Source organism: Lipotes vexillifer, unplaced genomic scaffold (genome assembly GCF_000442215.2).
Source record: "Lipotes vexillifer unplaced genomic scaffold, Lipotes_vexillifer_v1.1 scaffold858, whole genome shotgun sequence".
Lineage (NCBI taxonomy): Eukaryota > Metazoa > Chordata > Mammalia > Artiodactyla > Lipotidae > Lipotes > Lipotes vexillifer.
This window is the reverse complement of record NW_006788467.1, coordinates 1,274,943-1,290,280: the sequence shown is the minus strand read 5'-3', so window position 1 is coordinate 1,290,280 and position 15,338 is coordinate 1,274,943. Positions and strand designations below refer to the sequence as shown.

General features: G+C 38.7%; 1 protein-coding gene across 1 annotated transcript in view; it reads left to right on the top strand.

The window, feature by feature from the left end:
• Window positions 1–1,560: 1,560 nt before the first annotated feature.
• Window positions 1,561–15,338, top strand: part of SPAG17 (sperm associated antigen 17) — a 227,316-nt gene continuing 213,538 nt past the window's right edge. Inside the window, exon 1 of the mRNA XM_007461630.1 lies at window positions 1,561–1,656. Within this exon, the coding sequence (XP_007461692.1) occupies window positions 1,561–1,656 (96 nt within the window). The remainder of the gene's footprint in view (window positions 1,657–15,338) is intronic.

Here is a 15,338-nt window from a genome sequence, read left to right as displayed (position 1 = left end):
CTTGGTGAGCTAAATAATGTTAAATGCAAAATCTTACTGGAAAAACTGAAACAAACCAGGAGTGACTCTGCCAATGTGAAAGAAAATTCTCCAAATAGCTTTGTTTCAGCCACAGACATATGGGAAAATTTATGTAGTAAAGTATATGCTTATAAAGTTTCAACTTATATTTAGTGGGGGAAACAATTTATTATACCAAAAGAGCATAAATGTATGACAGATGGTAATGATTTTTTTTCTATTCTTGCCAGGGTCCCCTTTTAGCTGAATGGCTTTTGTTTCTTAAAACTATGAACATTGTCATTCACACCTATTTTCTGAAATTAAACAGACCAATTCTAAGATGAAACTCCCTATATATTTGGTTACTGTATAATGTCTTCCCCTTTTGTATCATAAATTATCTACCACTTTCTCTGGAATAATGAAACAGGCCAAAACTGGCAAAAAGCATTCTGTAATAAAACCTTTATTTTCAATTCTCTAAATCAGTTTTGGAAAACCTATATCTAAATTTATCCTGGTAGGACTTTACAAAGGGATCCGTAAAAGATTATACTGGAAGTGCATTCTTCCATCCTGAAATCTTCATTTTTTGAATTTTAAAATGTTTAATTCTTTAAAATCATTTGAATCCTGGATTCTAAATCTGGTGCCATCAGTGATACACTATGGGACTTGGAACAAGGTTGTTTTAAGAATTAAATAATATAACTGTGTACAGCATATAACCAGTGCTCAAAAAACAAGAGTTGTTATTACCATTATTATTATTACTATCATTATTACTTTGGGAACTCTGTCTGATCAGGATATTTTAGATATTGGTGCTGCAGGTGGGGAAAGGGGAAAAAGACTCTAGTGAGCAGTGGAGGACAGTGTGAAAGAACTGGGGCTACTCAGGCAGAGAAAAAGGTTTATAAAGACAGTAATCCCAACTATAATTATATAAAGGGTCCTGTGGAAGAGTGATTGGACTTGTTTAGTAAGGCCCTGGGAGGCAGAACCGAGACCGAAGCAGAGGATGCAGGTCGGGAGACAAATGTGGCTCACATAGTGAAGCATCTTGGGCAGATTAGAGTGGAAGAGAAAACTGGCGGGGGCCGTCTTCTGAGGAGAGTCAGTTCTTCATTCTAGGTTACCCAGGGTGAAAGAAATCCTGGTGAAGAAGTCCTGGACGGGATTCCAGGGATTTTGAATTTCAAGACAATGCCTCGGGCCAGAGAAGGCTCTGAGAAGCAGAGGGTAGAAGTGAGTAAAAGAAAGCTTGACCAGCTCGAGGCCAGCCTCGTCCTTTCCCTCTCCACTTGCGCATTTCTTCTGCTGGGAAATCCTAAGATTAAACCAAGGGGACTGGAGTCCCGCCCTCAAGTTGCAGCGCGCTCCGGGAAACTCAGTTGCCATGGCGACAGAGGCGGTTGACCTAAGGATTCAGGACAGGTTTGGCAGAGGGGAGACAATTCCTTCAGGAACTGGGCGTGGCTTCGGTTACTATGGCAGCGGGGACGCTTAGTCCAGGCCTAGGCCTGTTTAGAGGCCAATGCTCCTTCCGTTCTCTGCATGGCACCCAAAAAAGAGACAGGCGGGACAGGCGGGACGGCGACCACAGGTTCTAAGATATGGGAACCCTCGCTCATCGCCGCACCCTTCAACCAGGTATGCCCAGAAAACCCGTAAATCCTCTCTGCGCCCCCGCAATGCTAAAGCCCGACCAGACCCTGCAGGCAACTCTGCCAGGCTAGCCTTCCCTTCCTGACGCCACCGCTGTCCCCTCTGAAAATTGTACTTGGTACTGCTCTCCCAGGCCTGATGGTCTCACACACAACGACCCAGGGTCCCATCCGCAGCGAGTGCTTGACGAAATGAGCGTTAAGGGAAGAAGGAAGGGGAAGCGGATTTCAAAACGTGGTGAAAGGTGCGTGGTGGTGAAGAGACAAGGTGTCCTTCTGACACCTCAGCATCCTTTTCAGTGAAGTCATCCAGATGGCACTCCACAATTGTACTGGAGTTGTCCTTATGAACTGCTCGCCTTCTCCTGACTTCTCCTGAAGAAAGGAAGCCTGTCGGATCATCTGTAGCCTGGTGCATAGCACAGCTTTAATAAATGCTGTATGAAAACAGACATGGAATACCTAAGGTATCAACATATTTAATACAGTGAGCCTTCTACAGATAGGAAAGGATGACTTTCTTATGTAAAGCCCTGATACCACAATATCAAAAGTTTTGATGTATTTTGAAGGTACTATAGGAGATCAGAGTAATGAGGGGTTGGCTGCTAGACTCATCTGTAGGATGACACAAAGGCAGTCTATAACCCACCTGCCACATGACTTCAAATTGCCATCCCAGAACTGACTAGCTCCCCACCTCACTCACACCCACCCACCTCTAGTGAGCTGGTCAGCCCAATAGTTCCAGTCATCCGCTGCCAGAAATTCACTTCAGCACTAAGTTGTTTCTAAGATGACATTTGGAAGGAGGAAGCTAGATTCTGGGAATTCCAGCCTGCCATTGCAAAACACTTTAAAAACTAGAATTTTCTTTTTCTCATTCTCTATGTGTGTGTATGTTTCACTAGAGAGTTAGTGCTTAAAGGAAAAATACATCTAAAGTCTTATGATGCCCTCATGAGAAATGTCTACCTATTTGTCCTTATTTTCCACTATAATTGTTTTTTCCCTATGAACAGTAATTCTGTCTGATATGAAATTCTACCAGATGAAGAATTTCATGAAGGTAGTTAAGATACTGCCGATGCTGACATGATGTCATGGAATTTGGGGTTATTTCTATAACCTTAGGAATGAAGGATGTCAACTCAGTAATTCTCAGTTACGTTCTCAAATTCTTAGATGTTTTTTGAAATACTCTCTAAAAGACCCTCTCTTTTGCTTTTATAAGTTAGCACTAGCCAAAATAATTTTTTCTTCATTTTCTTTGAAATTGTGTAGGCCAAGTTTGGGCTTGGAGTGAACATTTCTGCTTGAATTATAAACTGCTGAACAACAGAGTTTGATGGAGCTGCTGACATTGCATTAGCTTTAGTGCTGCAAATATGAAGCTATAATTTTCCTAGTTGAGTGGAAAACCTAAAGGCACCATTTTCCCTTACGGCTTGAAAACCTGAAATGATTTTCAGCTTTCTTGTTCCTGCTTAAACAATATAATTTCAATAAATCTTACATATTAATAGAAAGAATTTGAACTCACAGCAATATGTAGTTTTAACTACAACAAGTAAACTTCGTCAGTTTGTTGAAATATGGGTTCTTTATTGCAGGGGGAAGACAATTACCCTCCACCTCCTCTCATATTTTTTTCTCAGCTTGGTTTCATGTCTGATCCAAGAGGAAAATTCCCAGATTAAGCCAATGCCCAGAAGCATATGCCCTAACCACCAATGTAATAGACTCTGAATTTTGGTTAAAGATGACTGTAGATGTGTGAATTCCTTATTCATAGGGCGCAGCAAAGTGCTTTGCACATATTGGGTGCTCAAAAAATGTTACTGCTTTAGTTTCCAGAGTTTCTTTCCGTAAAGTTGCTACTTCTGTGCAAACTGTGCTCCAGTGTACGTGGTTGAGTATGTGTGTGCTACTGTGTGTGTGTTGCATGTGTATTGGGGGTCGCAGAGAGGGAATTTTTCCTCCCAGTCTTCCATAAGCCAGTTTAGTAATCCTAATCAATAGTGATTTTGAACTCATATTCGTACTGAGCTGCACTAGAGTTGACAGAGAATAAGCAAGTTCACATTGCTTTTAGTGAATGTACCTTGTATCACTGTTTTGGGCTGTCCTTTCAGGCTAGAATAATCATCAATTTCTCAGTACATTTTAGTTGGTTCTAAAACATAAAATGATAGCAAATAATACAAGGCAGTCTGTTACTAAGCACTAAATGATTATATAGAGTCTGGACATTAGGAGGATGAAAGTGGGCTGGGATAGCCGGGAAATGCTTTATAAAATACTTTCCTTTGGCTGAGCTCTAAAGAATAGGTAGAATTTGAGTGGGTAGAAGGAAGGAGGACAATTATTTTAGGAAGGGAGACCAGCATGTGCCTTAAATAAATCTGGGACACTTAAATTGAGAGAGAGAAAAATGTAGGTTAGACGGCTCCTGGGGGTACATTGCTCATAAATTAATTCTGTCAATCAAATGGTCGTTTACTAACTTTGCTATCCATGTATCAAATATTTAGCTTATTATTGTACATGTGAATAAATAATATTATTTGTGAGTATATTGTATTATTAATATATGCAAAATATCACATCTCATACAGGAAATATTTAGGTACAAGGTTATAAAAATGCATCTTAGTGTGGGCTTTATATGACATAGACATATTTATGATATCTACCAGCATTAAGAAGTTAAAGATACTGTGGTATCATAGAAATTAAAATCTGTTCATGAAACTCTCAAGGCCGCCTCTGTTGGCCACAGTGAGAGGAAGATGTGTTAACCCAGGTGCTTAGTGACAGAAGGTGCTATCTGGAAACATTTTGGTCTAAGATATTCTTATTTGTATTTTTTACTGTGGTAAAATATACAGAACATGAAATTTACCATTTTAAACATTTTAAAATATACTATTCGGTGGCATTAAGTATCTTCACATTGTTGTACAACCATCACCACCTTCCATCTTCAAAACTCTTTCATCTTCCCCAGCTGAAAATACATCCATTAACTAGTTTCCCCACCTCCCTCACCCCAGCACCTGGCAACCCCCATTCTACTTTCTGTGTCAACAAATTTGACTACTCTAGGTGCCTCATGTAAATGTAATCATACAGTATTTGTCTTCTTATGACTGGCTTATTTCACTTAGCATAATGTCCTCAAGCTTCATTTGGGTTGTAGCATGTATTGGAATTTCCTTGTTTTTAAGGCTGAATAATATTTCATTGTCTGTATAGACCACATTTTCTTCATTCATTCTTTGATGGCCATTTGGGTTGCTTCCAGCTCTTGGCTATTGTGAATAATGCTGCTATTAATATGAGTGTGCAAGAATCTGTTTGAGTCCCTGCTTTCAATTTTTTGAGTGTATATCCACAAGTAGAATTGCCAAATCATATGGTAATTTTATTTTTAATTTTTTTGAGAAACAGCCATACCATTTTCCATAGCAGCTATAACATTTTTACATTCCCACCAGTTTCTCTACATCCTCGCCAAATGCTTTTAACAGTCTGGTTTTTATTTATATACTTATATATAACAGCCATCCTAATAGGTGAGAAGTAGTATTTCATTGTGGTTTTGATTTGCAATTTCCCTGATTATTTTTGATGTTGGACATCTTTTTACGTACTTTTAGGCCATTTGTGTATCTTCTTTTGCCCATTTTTAGTCAAGTTGCTTGGTTTTTTATTGTTAAATCGTTGAGTTTTGTTTTTTTATAATATATTCCGGGTATTAATCCCTTATCAGATACATGGTTTGCAAATATTTTATCCTATTTCATGGGTTGCCTTTTTACTTTTTTTTTTTTTTTTTTGTGGTACGCGGGCCTCTCACTGTTGTGGCCTCTTCCGTTGCGGAGCACAGGCTGAGCGCAGGCTCAACGGCCATGGCTCACGGGCCCAGCCGCTCCGCAGCACGTGGGATCCTGTCGGACCGGGGCACGGTCCCCTGCATTGGCAGGCGGACTCTCAACCACTGCGCCACCAGGGAAGCCCTGCGTTTTTACTCTTTGACTGTGTACTGTGATGTACAAAGTTTTTAATTTTGATGAAGTTCAGTTTAAGTTTTCTTTTGTTGCCTATGCATTTGGTGTCATATCAAAGAAATCATTGCCAAACCCAGAGTCATGAAGATTTTACCTTATGTTTTCTACTAAGAGTTTTCTGCCTTCCATTTAGGTCTTTGGTCCATTTTTAGTTACTTTTTATTTATGGTATGAGGTAAGAGTCCAACTTCATTCTTTTGCATGTAAACATACAGTTTTCCCAGCAAGAATTATTGAAAAGATTGTCCTTTCTCCAGAGAAAGGGTGGGGCAAGGGAGAGTCGAAGTGCCACAAAATTTCCTACCATATTGAGTGTGGCTTTTTATTGATTGGGCATTCATTCGGTTGCTTTAGATCTTTGACTGGTTTCAGAGCTCCTATACAGTTATTTTAGTCAATCTCTGGTTGTTTTTCTAATGTTTCTGTGAAGGACAGAGGGCCTAGAGCTTTCTAGTTGGCCATCTTGCTGATCTTACTGTGGTCTGAGAGATTTTGTAATCAACTCTGATTTTTTCCATTTCTTACAAACCTACATAGCAGGTGATGCTGGGGGAGGGGAGATGAGTAGAAGCTTTGCTCATGAAAATTTAGGAAAATTTACCAAAATTGTTCAAACAGCATAGCCATTCCTTTTAGAAGCCTACAGATTGTCACGTGGCTTCAAAATGAGTGAGCTACGTGTTTCAAATGGAATCTTGTGTTATGATCAAGACTTTTGTGTTAACACAGTGGGGAAAATCCTCACAATGTTATCTGTGTTAAGTGACAGCATGATACCAGTATAGTAAATATTCAGAAGCCAGATACAAACCCTTTTCTTTTTCTTTAAGGTATTAGAGACTTTTGTCCCAAATATGTTCTTCAGAATTTGAGGGTTCTCCAAAGTTTGTTTGAGTTGATTTGGTTTGGGATTTTGCTAGTTTTAATTCTTAAGTACTTCCATATTTTCAAATTATCCAAGATGGTTATTTCTTTTCATTTGTTCCAAGTTTAAGTTCTCCTTTTTGGGTGTAGCAAGAAGGCAGCCATAACTTGTGAGACCAACTATTGGCACAGCAATTATTTCATTCTCTTACTGTGACCCACCATAGAGAATGTTAAAAAAAACAACAGCAGAAAAAAAATTATGGCAATCTACACATTCCCTAACCCAGCCAGCCTCACTATTCCAATTTACTGATTTCATTTTGTAATGATGATTCCAGGTCCCTAATATCAGCTTAAGGGAATGGATACTCATTGTCATTTGCCTTATATTTATCATTAAGATTTTGCTTCTTGATTAAGCCTTCAACTCTTCTTTAATATAAATATCCATATATTTTAAAATAATGATTCCTTTTTTTTTTTTTTTTTTTGGCCATGTTGGGTCTTCGTTGATGCACGGGCTTTCTATAGTTGTGGCGAGAGGGGCTATTCTTTGCGGTGCGCAGGCTTCTCATTGCAGTGGCTTCTCTTGTTATGGAGTATGGGGCTCTAGGCACACGGGCTTCAGTAGTTGTGGCACACGGGCTCAGTAGTTGTGGCTCACAGGCTCTAGAGTTCAGGCTCAGTAGTTGTGGCACCCGGGCTTAGTTGCTCCATGGCATGGGGGATCTTCCTGGACCAGGGATCAAACCCGTGTCCCCTGCATTGATAGGCAGATTCTTAACCACTACACCACCAGGGAAGCCCTAAGCTGGCTCCCATTTAACCATCACATTGAATTGCTAGAGGCAAGACATTCTCTTCCTTGAAGCACAGACACACAAAGGAGGCAATGAGCTGCTGGAGAAAACCCCAGCCAGGTAGACCTAGGTGTCGAATCCTGATTTTGAAAGGCCTAATGGGTGACCTAGAGCAAATGTCTTACCTTCTCTGAGCCTCGTTCTCCTTTTGTCATATGGAGATAATAGTATCCACCTCAAAGATTTTCTGTGAGGAGTAAATGATATTTGTTTCATTTCATAAATATTTTATCGCATCTGGCATCTAATAACCCTTCAATAAGAGAGTTTGCTCCCTGCATCCTGCTTTTTCACTCATATTAGTCTCTTTGCTTGAAATGAATTTCCACCTTCCCTCCCCTTGTCAGACCCATTCTTCGAGGCTCTCATAAAGCCATGCCTTGCAGTGAGCTTTCCTAAATACCGTAACCCACATTTATCTTCCCCCACCTTGGATCTAGGCTCTGTCTTTTACATCTCAGTCCTTGGTTGTGAGAATGCCTTGAATTATTTGCTATCATTTCATGTTTTATAGAGCACAAGTATTGATGTAATGTGAGCTGCTTCACAGAAAAATCATATCTTATACTCCTTATATCTACTCCATAACGACCAGCACGTTTATAGGCACACAGAACCACACTCAAACTCTATACGAAATTAATTCACTGATTTACTTTGAAATATGAAGAAACCTTTATTGTAGAAACCAGGACAGTTAGACTGAGGAGATGTTTTCTAAGAGAAGAGGAAGGGACAGAAAACATTTATATAAAAAACCATCATAGCAGATATATAGGCTGATTGTAACAGTACCCCCAAAAGAACTATGCAATGATTCCATTTCACTTCACAGAGATATTTTATCTGCCAACCAGGAGGCATTTAAGTGAATGCTCTTTAGAACATATAGTTAGCAGTTTCTCCTCCTCATTAGACTTCAGCTGAGGAATAATATTTTTCTCTTATTAAATGTAGCTTAGTGACAATAGCTGAGTTGTGCACACTTGAAAAATAGTAACAGAATTTCCTTGGAGTCTTGAACAAAGCTTCTATCTTATAAAGGTTTGGAAAGTAGATAAGGGTTCCAGATAGGTATTGCTGAAATATTAATATTCCAGACCTCTTAAAGTTGTAAAGTATATAGATACTTGAATGATAATAAGCAGTCTCAGTAGGTTTGGGAGGAAAAATGTTCAATTGAATTGAAGTGCTTGAAACCATTATAAATGCAATTTATCAAAAGAGAAATACATTTTATGGACAGACCCCCTGAATAATTTTTGAGAGGCAGTGAAGAATTTTTCAACTTTTTTGATCTTAAACAGTAAGCTATTTCTCATGTTAATGTGTAAGACTTACTGGAAATACTCATAATATGAGCTGAAGACTGATGTCTGGCAGCAAGCATATTTCTGAAATTGGCTTGGTTTTTATTACTATATTTTCTGAAATATGCTTTCATTGATATTTACCAAACAAATTGCCAGTTCACACAAAGGTTGTTTTAATAAAGGCCAATGAAAACAACTGAGTTGCTAGGAAGAATGTTAAGAGGGAAATGGACTTTTCATAACCTCACATTATAATTTCTCTTTTTAGACAAAAATGTATTATTTGAATGAGTTTGGAACCAAAGGGAGTTCTCATGTCAAAATATCTACCTAGATGTTATACGTGATTATTTTTATAGCAAATGAAAAATATTAAATACAAGTAAAACGTAAGCGTTGCCAGTATGAGTTTGGCAACATACTAGGGAAATGTTAAGAAATGGTGAATGTTGACCATGTTTCAGCTCTAGCCATAGAAACTGTCATTGGCTCCCAGTTACCCACAAGATAAAATGCAAGATGTTCTGCCTGGCTTTCATGGCCCTGCCTAATTTGGTCTTTCTCTGCCCATCCATCTTTATCTTCCTTTACTCCAGTTGAGTGGCCTCTGTAGTATCCCCAGGCACATACTGACTTTTCCCATGTAGTTTCCTGGCCTGAAGATCTCCCTGCCTCCATCCAACTCCTTCTCATTAAAACCCTCCCTTATATCTTCCAGAAGGGAGCTTAATCACATTATTCTGGTCCCTACTGACTTTTCTCCTTCCACTAAATTACTTCAGTGATTTTTATCTTTTATTTTTTAATTAATTAATCAATTAATTTATTTTTGGCTGCATTGGATCTTCACTGCTGCACGTGGGCTTTCTCTAATTGCGGCAAGCGGGGGCTCCCCCTCGTTGTGGTGTGCAGGCTTCTCACTGTGGTGGCTTCTCTTGTTGCAGAGCACGGGCTCTAGGTGTGCAGGCTTCAGTAGTTGTGGCACGTGGGCTCAGTAGTTGTGGCTGTACTCAGTACAATATTACTGTATAGTAATAGTTTCCCCTCTCTCTCCTAAATTTGTTTCAGTCAGTCCTCCCATTGAAGTCCCTCCTTTCCTATAACCAGTTTATTTGCCATTTTGTGACTCTTTCCAGCTATTCAATCTCTTTTTAGGTTTTATGCCTAAAACTCAACACAACTTTCCAAGTACTTAGACCCTCTGATTTTGTACAGTTGTAGGGCAATGTTTTCTATTTTGTTCCCACTTTTTTCTAGATCTGCTGATCCAAGGCATTTCAGTGGAACTGCAGCACATTAAGCTGATGTGCTGAAGCACATTAAGCTGATGGGGAAGCATTATATATAGGCACCTTTCCTGTAACTGATCATCAAAGCTTCTAAACTTCTTTTTTTTTTAATTGAAGCATAGTTGACTTACAATGTTGTGTTAGTTTCTGGTGTACAGCAAAGTGATTCAGTTATATATCTATATTCTTTTTCATATTCTTTTCCATTATGGTTCACTACAGGATATTGAATATAGTTCCCCATGCTGTGTAGTAGGACCTTGTTGTTTATTTTCTATATAGTAGTGTGTATCTGCTAACTCCAAACTTCTAATGTATCCCTCCTCCACCCCTTTTCCCCTTTGGTAACCACAAGTTTGTCTTCTATGTCTGTGAGTCTGTTTCTGTTTTGTAAATAAGTTCATTTACATCATATTTAGATTCTACATACAAGTAATATCATATGGTATTTGTCTTTCTCTGAATTACTTCACTTAATATGATAATCCCTAGGTCCATCCATGTTGCTGCAAATGGCATTATTTCATTCTTTTTATGGCTGAGTAGTATTCTACTAATATAGTAGTATTCTCTCTCTGTATATATACACACACCACATCTTCTTTATCCATTATTCTGTCAATGGACATTTAGATTGCTTCCATGTCTTGGCTATTGTAAATAGTGCTGCAATGAGCATTGGGGTGCACGTGTCTTTTCAATTTAGAATTTTCTCCAGATATATGCCCAGGAGTGGGATTGCTGGGTCATATAAAGCCTCTAAACTTCTGACTGGAGTTTAGATTATGTTTTCTTCAATGCATTTACTTATATTTTCCACACTGAATCTCATCTGACTCACATGCTTGCTCAACTCAGAAGGCTTTGTGAAATCTGCCTGCGGTGTTTAATTGTCCCCTTGGCACAGTGTCATTGTCACAACATCGGCCAGTGAAGCCAAGGCAGGGTGGCAGAGGAAGGCCCATTGCCTAGGAATCAGGACATGCTTCCTGCTAGCTGTGTCACCTTGACCAAGTCTCCATGTCATAGATTTTTTACCTCCATCTGCAAAATGAAGGAATTGGACTAAATGACAATGAAAGAAATCACCTAACATTAAATTCTGAAAGTTTGTTTCACTGTAACTGTTTACGTATTTTGTATAAAGGCAGTTAAATAAGACATATACAAGGAAGGTTCCCAGGGCTCCCTGCTGTTAACACTTCTCCATCCAGAGAGATGTCTGCTTAACTTCGCCTTTGTTTTTTAGCCAGTTCTCTGTGACAAAACATTTCCTCTACTTCCATGGTAACTCAATGTTTTTGGTATGTAAACTTGTGAAATGCTTTCTAAAATTAAATAAATTGTTTCCTGGCTTCCTCTTGTCCTCACCCCTCACAATCATGATTCTTTGTGTTGTTCTTATTGTGTTTTCTGCTAAATATGACTATAGTGTGTGGCCTTGGGTGGTACAGCCAGCATAGCAGTTACTCAGGCAGGATATATTGAATAGAAATGGAGAAGAAATCCCCCAAATTATATAAGCAGCAATGAAAAATCATGGGATCTCTAAAGCTGTCTGTGACTCCATATATGTATTTAATAATTGAGTTTTGGTTAAACTAAAGGTTAGGAATATTGACTTCAACTGCCTCTGTCTTTTTTTTGAATTTTTTATTGAAGTATAGTTGATTTACAATGTTGTGTTAATTTCTGCTATACAGCAAAGTGACTCCGTTTTATATATACACACACACGCGCGCACACACACACACACATTCTTTCTCATATTCTTTACCATTATGTCAGCTACCTCTGTCTTCACATCAAGTATTTAGATGGCTGAGCAAGGATAGGAAGCGTTTCATTATTCACAGTTGTTACTGTAATCATAAAGGTGAAGCATTAGAGAATGTTTATTGTTTAACTTGTCATGCATATCTTATAAATTTAGCACCAACCTAGGAAAATGTTTGTGGAAAAATGATTTATTAGGACCATATTTTCAACCTTTGAGATGAAAATAACTGTGAATGCATTATTTTATTCTTTGTGATGAAGATGTCACTTTTGCTCAGAAGGGTATACACTTTAAAACATATTTAAAGCAATGATGATCTGTTTTTCTGAAGCAAGTTTTTTTTTTTTTTTTTTGCTTAGTCCCTCTTGTGTTCAGTAATTAAGAGCAATCATGTTGGGCTTCCCTGGTGGCGCAGTGGTTGAGAGTCTGCCTGCCGATACAGGGGACACGGGTTCGTGCCCCGGTCTGGGAAGATCCCACATGCCGCGGAGTGGCGCGTCCGGAGCCTGTGCTCCGCAACGGGAGAGGCCACAACAGTGAGAGGCCCGTGTACCGCAAAAAAAAAAAAAGAGAGAGAGCAATCATGTCTAGAGACCAAAGATTTTGGTCGTGTGGAGAAGAATTTGGGGTCACGTGAAGTCCATATGGGAACTGGACCTCTGGCTATACCCTCATCAGTACTGTCTTCAAAGCAGCTGAGGAAATTCTCTCATCTTACACAGCGTATACCACACAAAGAGTCTATTGGTGGCTTCACTGAAAGTTTGTTTTCAGCCTCCTTAGCAGCATTTTTTCTTTAGCTTTATCTCCATGTTGACCGCATCAGCATCTCTAATTAGTCTTATTTTATAGAAGCCAGTGTTCCTCCAAAATCAAGGAGGTCGAAAGTTTCCTCTCTACTTTGAATTTTAGCTGCTAGAAAAAGTCTTTAATATTATCCAACTTAATTTGGTCAATGAAAATTTTCGGTCAAACGAACAAGCATCTTGAAACAAAAGAACTGTATTTAAATGTTTTAAATGAATTCAGTAGGAAAGATTGTTCATCTTGACTTGTTCAGTTTGGGCTGGAGAAAGTGGGATTGAAATATAATAAAGCTAGGAAAGATGGATGCCTTCCTAGATCTTCCTTATGTAAGTCTATAGTAGACGTACCCCACTGGTCAATTCCAAGCCCTAAACATGGTCAGCTGTGGAGCTAGAGCTTCCTTCTGTAATGTATCTTTAACCCAGTAGCAGTTGAGTCATGGGTGAGCCAGGGGGAAAATAGCAATTACTAAGTTGACAACCATTATCTTCCCCAGATTTGGGGAAAAAATTACCCTTTTAGTGTCTTCTGAAAGTTCTCCCTATTTTTCTTCCTCTGTCCTGTTTTGGTATGGATACCTTCCTTCTAATCCCCCTCACTGCCAGTCTATCTCTAGGCTTCAGAGGAGGCAGAGAGTGGTCCTTGACACAGAAACATACTTTCATAGGGGAATTATTTAAAGCATTATGAATTTCCAGAATGTAAGATGGGCACATCCCAAAATGTAACTTTAAAAATGCATTCCAAAGGAAAATAGAAATAATTTCCTTTATTAAATTCCGAGAGTCAATATACCTCTCTACAAACATGAAGAATTGAAGCTTGAGGCTATATCTATATCTAATGTGGTTTTTTTTTTTAACATCTTTATTGGAGTATAATTGCTTTACAATGACATGTTAGTTTCAGCTTCACAACAAAATGAATCAGTTATATATATACATATGTTCCCATATCTCTTCCCGCTTGCGTCTCCCTCTCTCCCTCCCTCCCACTCTCCCTATCCCACCCCTCCAGGTGGTCACAAAGCACCGAGCTGATCTCCCTGTGCTATGTGGCTGCTTCCCACTAGCTATCTACCTTACGTTTGGTAACGTATATATGTCCATGCCTCTCTCTCGCTTTGTCACAGTTTACCCTTCCCCCTCCCCATATCCTCAAGTCTATTCTCTAGTAAGTCTGTGTCTTTATTCCTGTCTCACACCTAGGTTCTTCATGACATTTTTTTCCTTAAATTCCATATATATGTGTTAGCACACGGTATTTGTCTCTCTCTTTCTGACTTACTTCACTCTGTATGACAGACTCTAGGTCTATCCACCTCATTACAAATAGTTCAATTTTGTTTCTTTTTATGGCTGAGTAATATTCATTGTATATATGTGCCACATCTTCTTTATCCATTCATCCGATGATGGACACTTAGGTTGTTTCCATCTCCGGGCTATTGTAAATAGAGCTGCAATGAACATTTTGGTACATGATTCTTTTTGAATTATGGTTTTCTCAGGGTATATGCCCAGTAGTGGGATTGCTGGGTCATATGGTAGTTCTATTTGTAGTTTTTTAAGGAACCTCCATACTGTTCTCCACAGTGGCTGTATCAATTCACATTCCCCAAGAGTGTTCCCTTTTCTCCACACCCTCTCCAGCATTTATTGTTTCTAGATTTTTTGATGATGGCCATTCTGACTGGTGTGAGATGATATCTCATTGTAGTTTTGATTTGCATTTCTCTAATGATTAGTGATGTTGAGCATTCTTTCATGTGTTTGTTGGCAGTCTGTATATCTTCTTTGGAGAAATGTCTATTTAGGTCTTCTGCCCATTTTTGGATTGGGTTGTTTGTTTTTTTGTTATTAAGCTGCATGAGCTGCTTATAAATTTTGGAGATTAATCCTTTGTCAGTTGCTTCATTTACAAATATTTTCTCCCATTCTGAGGGTTGTCTTTTGGTCTTGTTTATGGTTTCCTTTGCTGTGCAAAAGCTTTGAAGTTTCATTAAGTCCCATTTGTTTATTTTTGTTTTTATTTCCATTTCTCTAACATATTATTTGTGTATAAAAACCACATTATAGAGAAATGGAAATAATGTGGTTTTTATACACAAATAATATGTTGTTTACCTGCCATCACTAAGACATTCTTCTTTAGTAGATTTTTAAATATTGGAAATGGTTTAAGACTGAGTACAACCAGCTAGTGAATATGGAGTTTGACCATAGCTTCAGTAAGTGATTAAATTCAGCTGAAAAACATTTGTTCCTTTTGTATTAAACTACTGCCCTATGTACTACCTGTGATGTATAGAAAGGGGAGGATGGGTCAATGTAAAAAGGAACAATACAACACTCCTGCCACCTAGAGCTAATCTGAGAAAACATAGACACCAGTGATTCTAAAAGTGTAATCCCTGGACCAGAAGCAACAGCATCGCCTGGGAACTTATAAGAAATGCAAATTCCCAGGTCCCACCTTAGACTTACTGAATCAGAAGCTCGGGGTGGAGCATAGTTTGTACTTAGATTTGTACTTTAACAAACATGATTCTCATGCACAGTAAAGCTGAAGACCCACACTAATATCATGACCTTAATGTAAGTACTATGTCACTAGTATAGTACTGATAATGAGGTTTCACAGGCAAGCAGAGGACACAGTGGTCACTGCTGGGCTGAG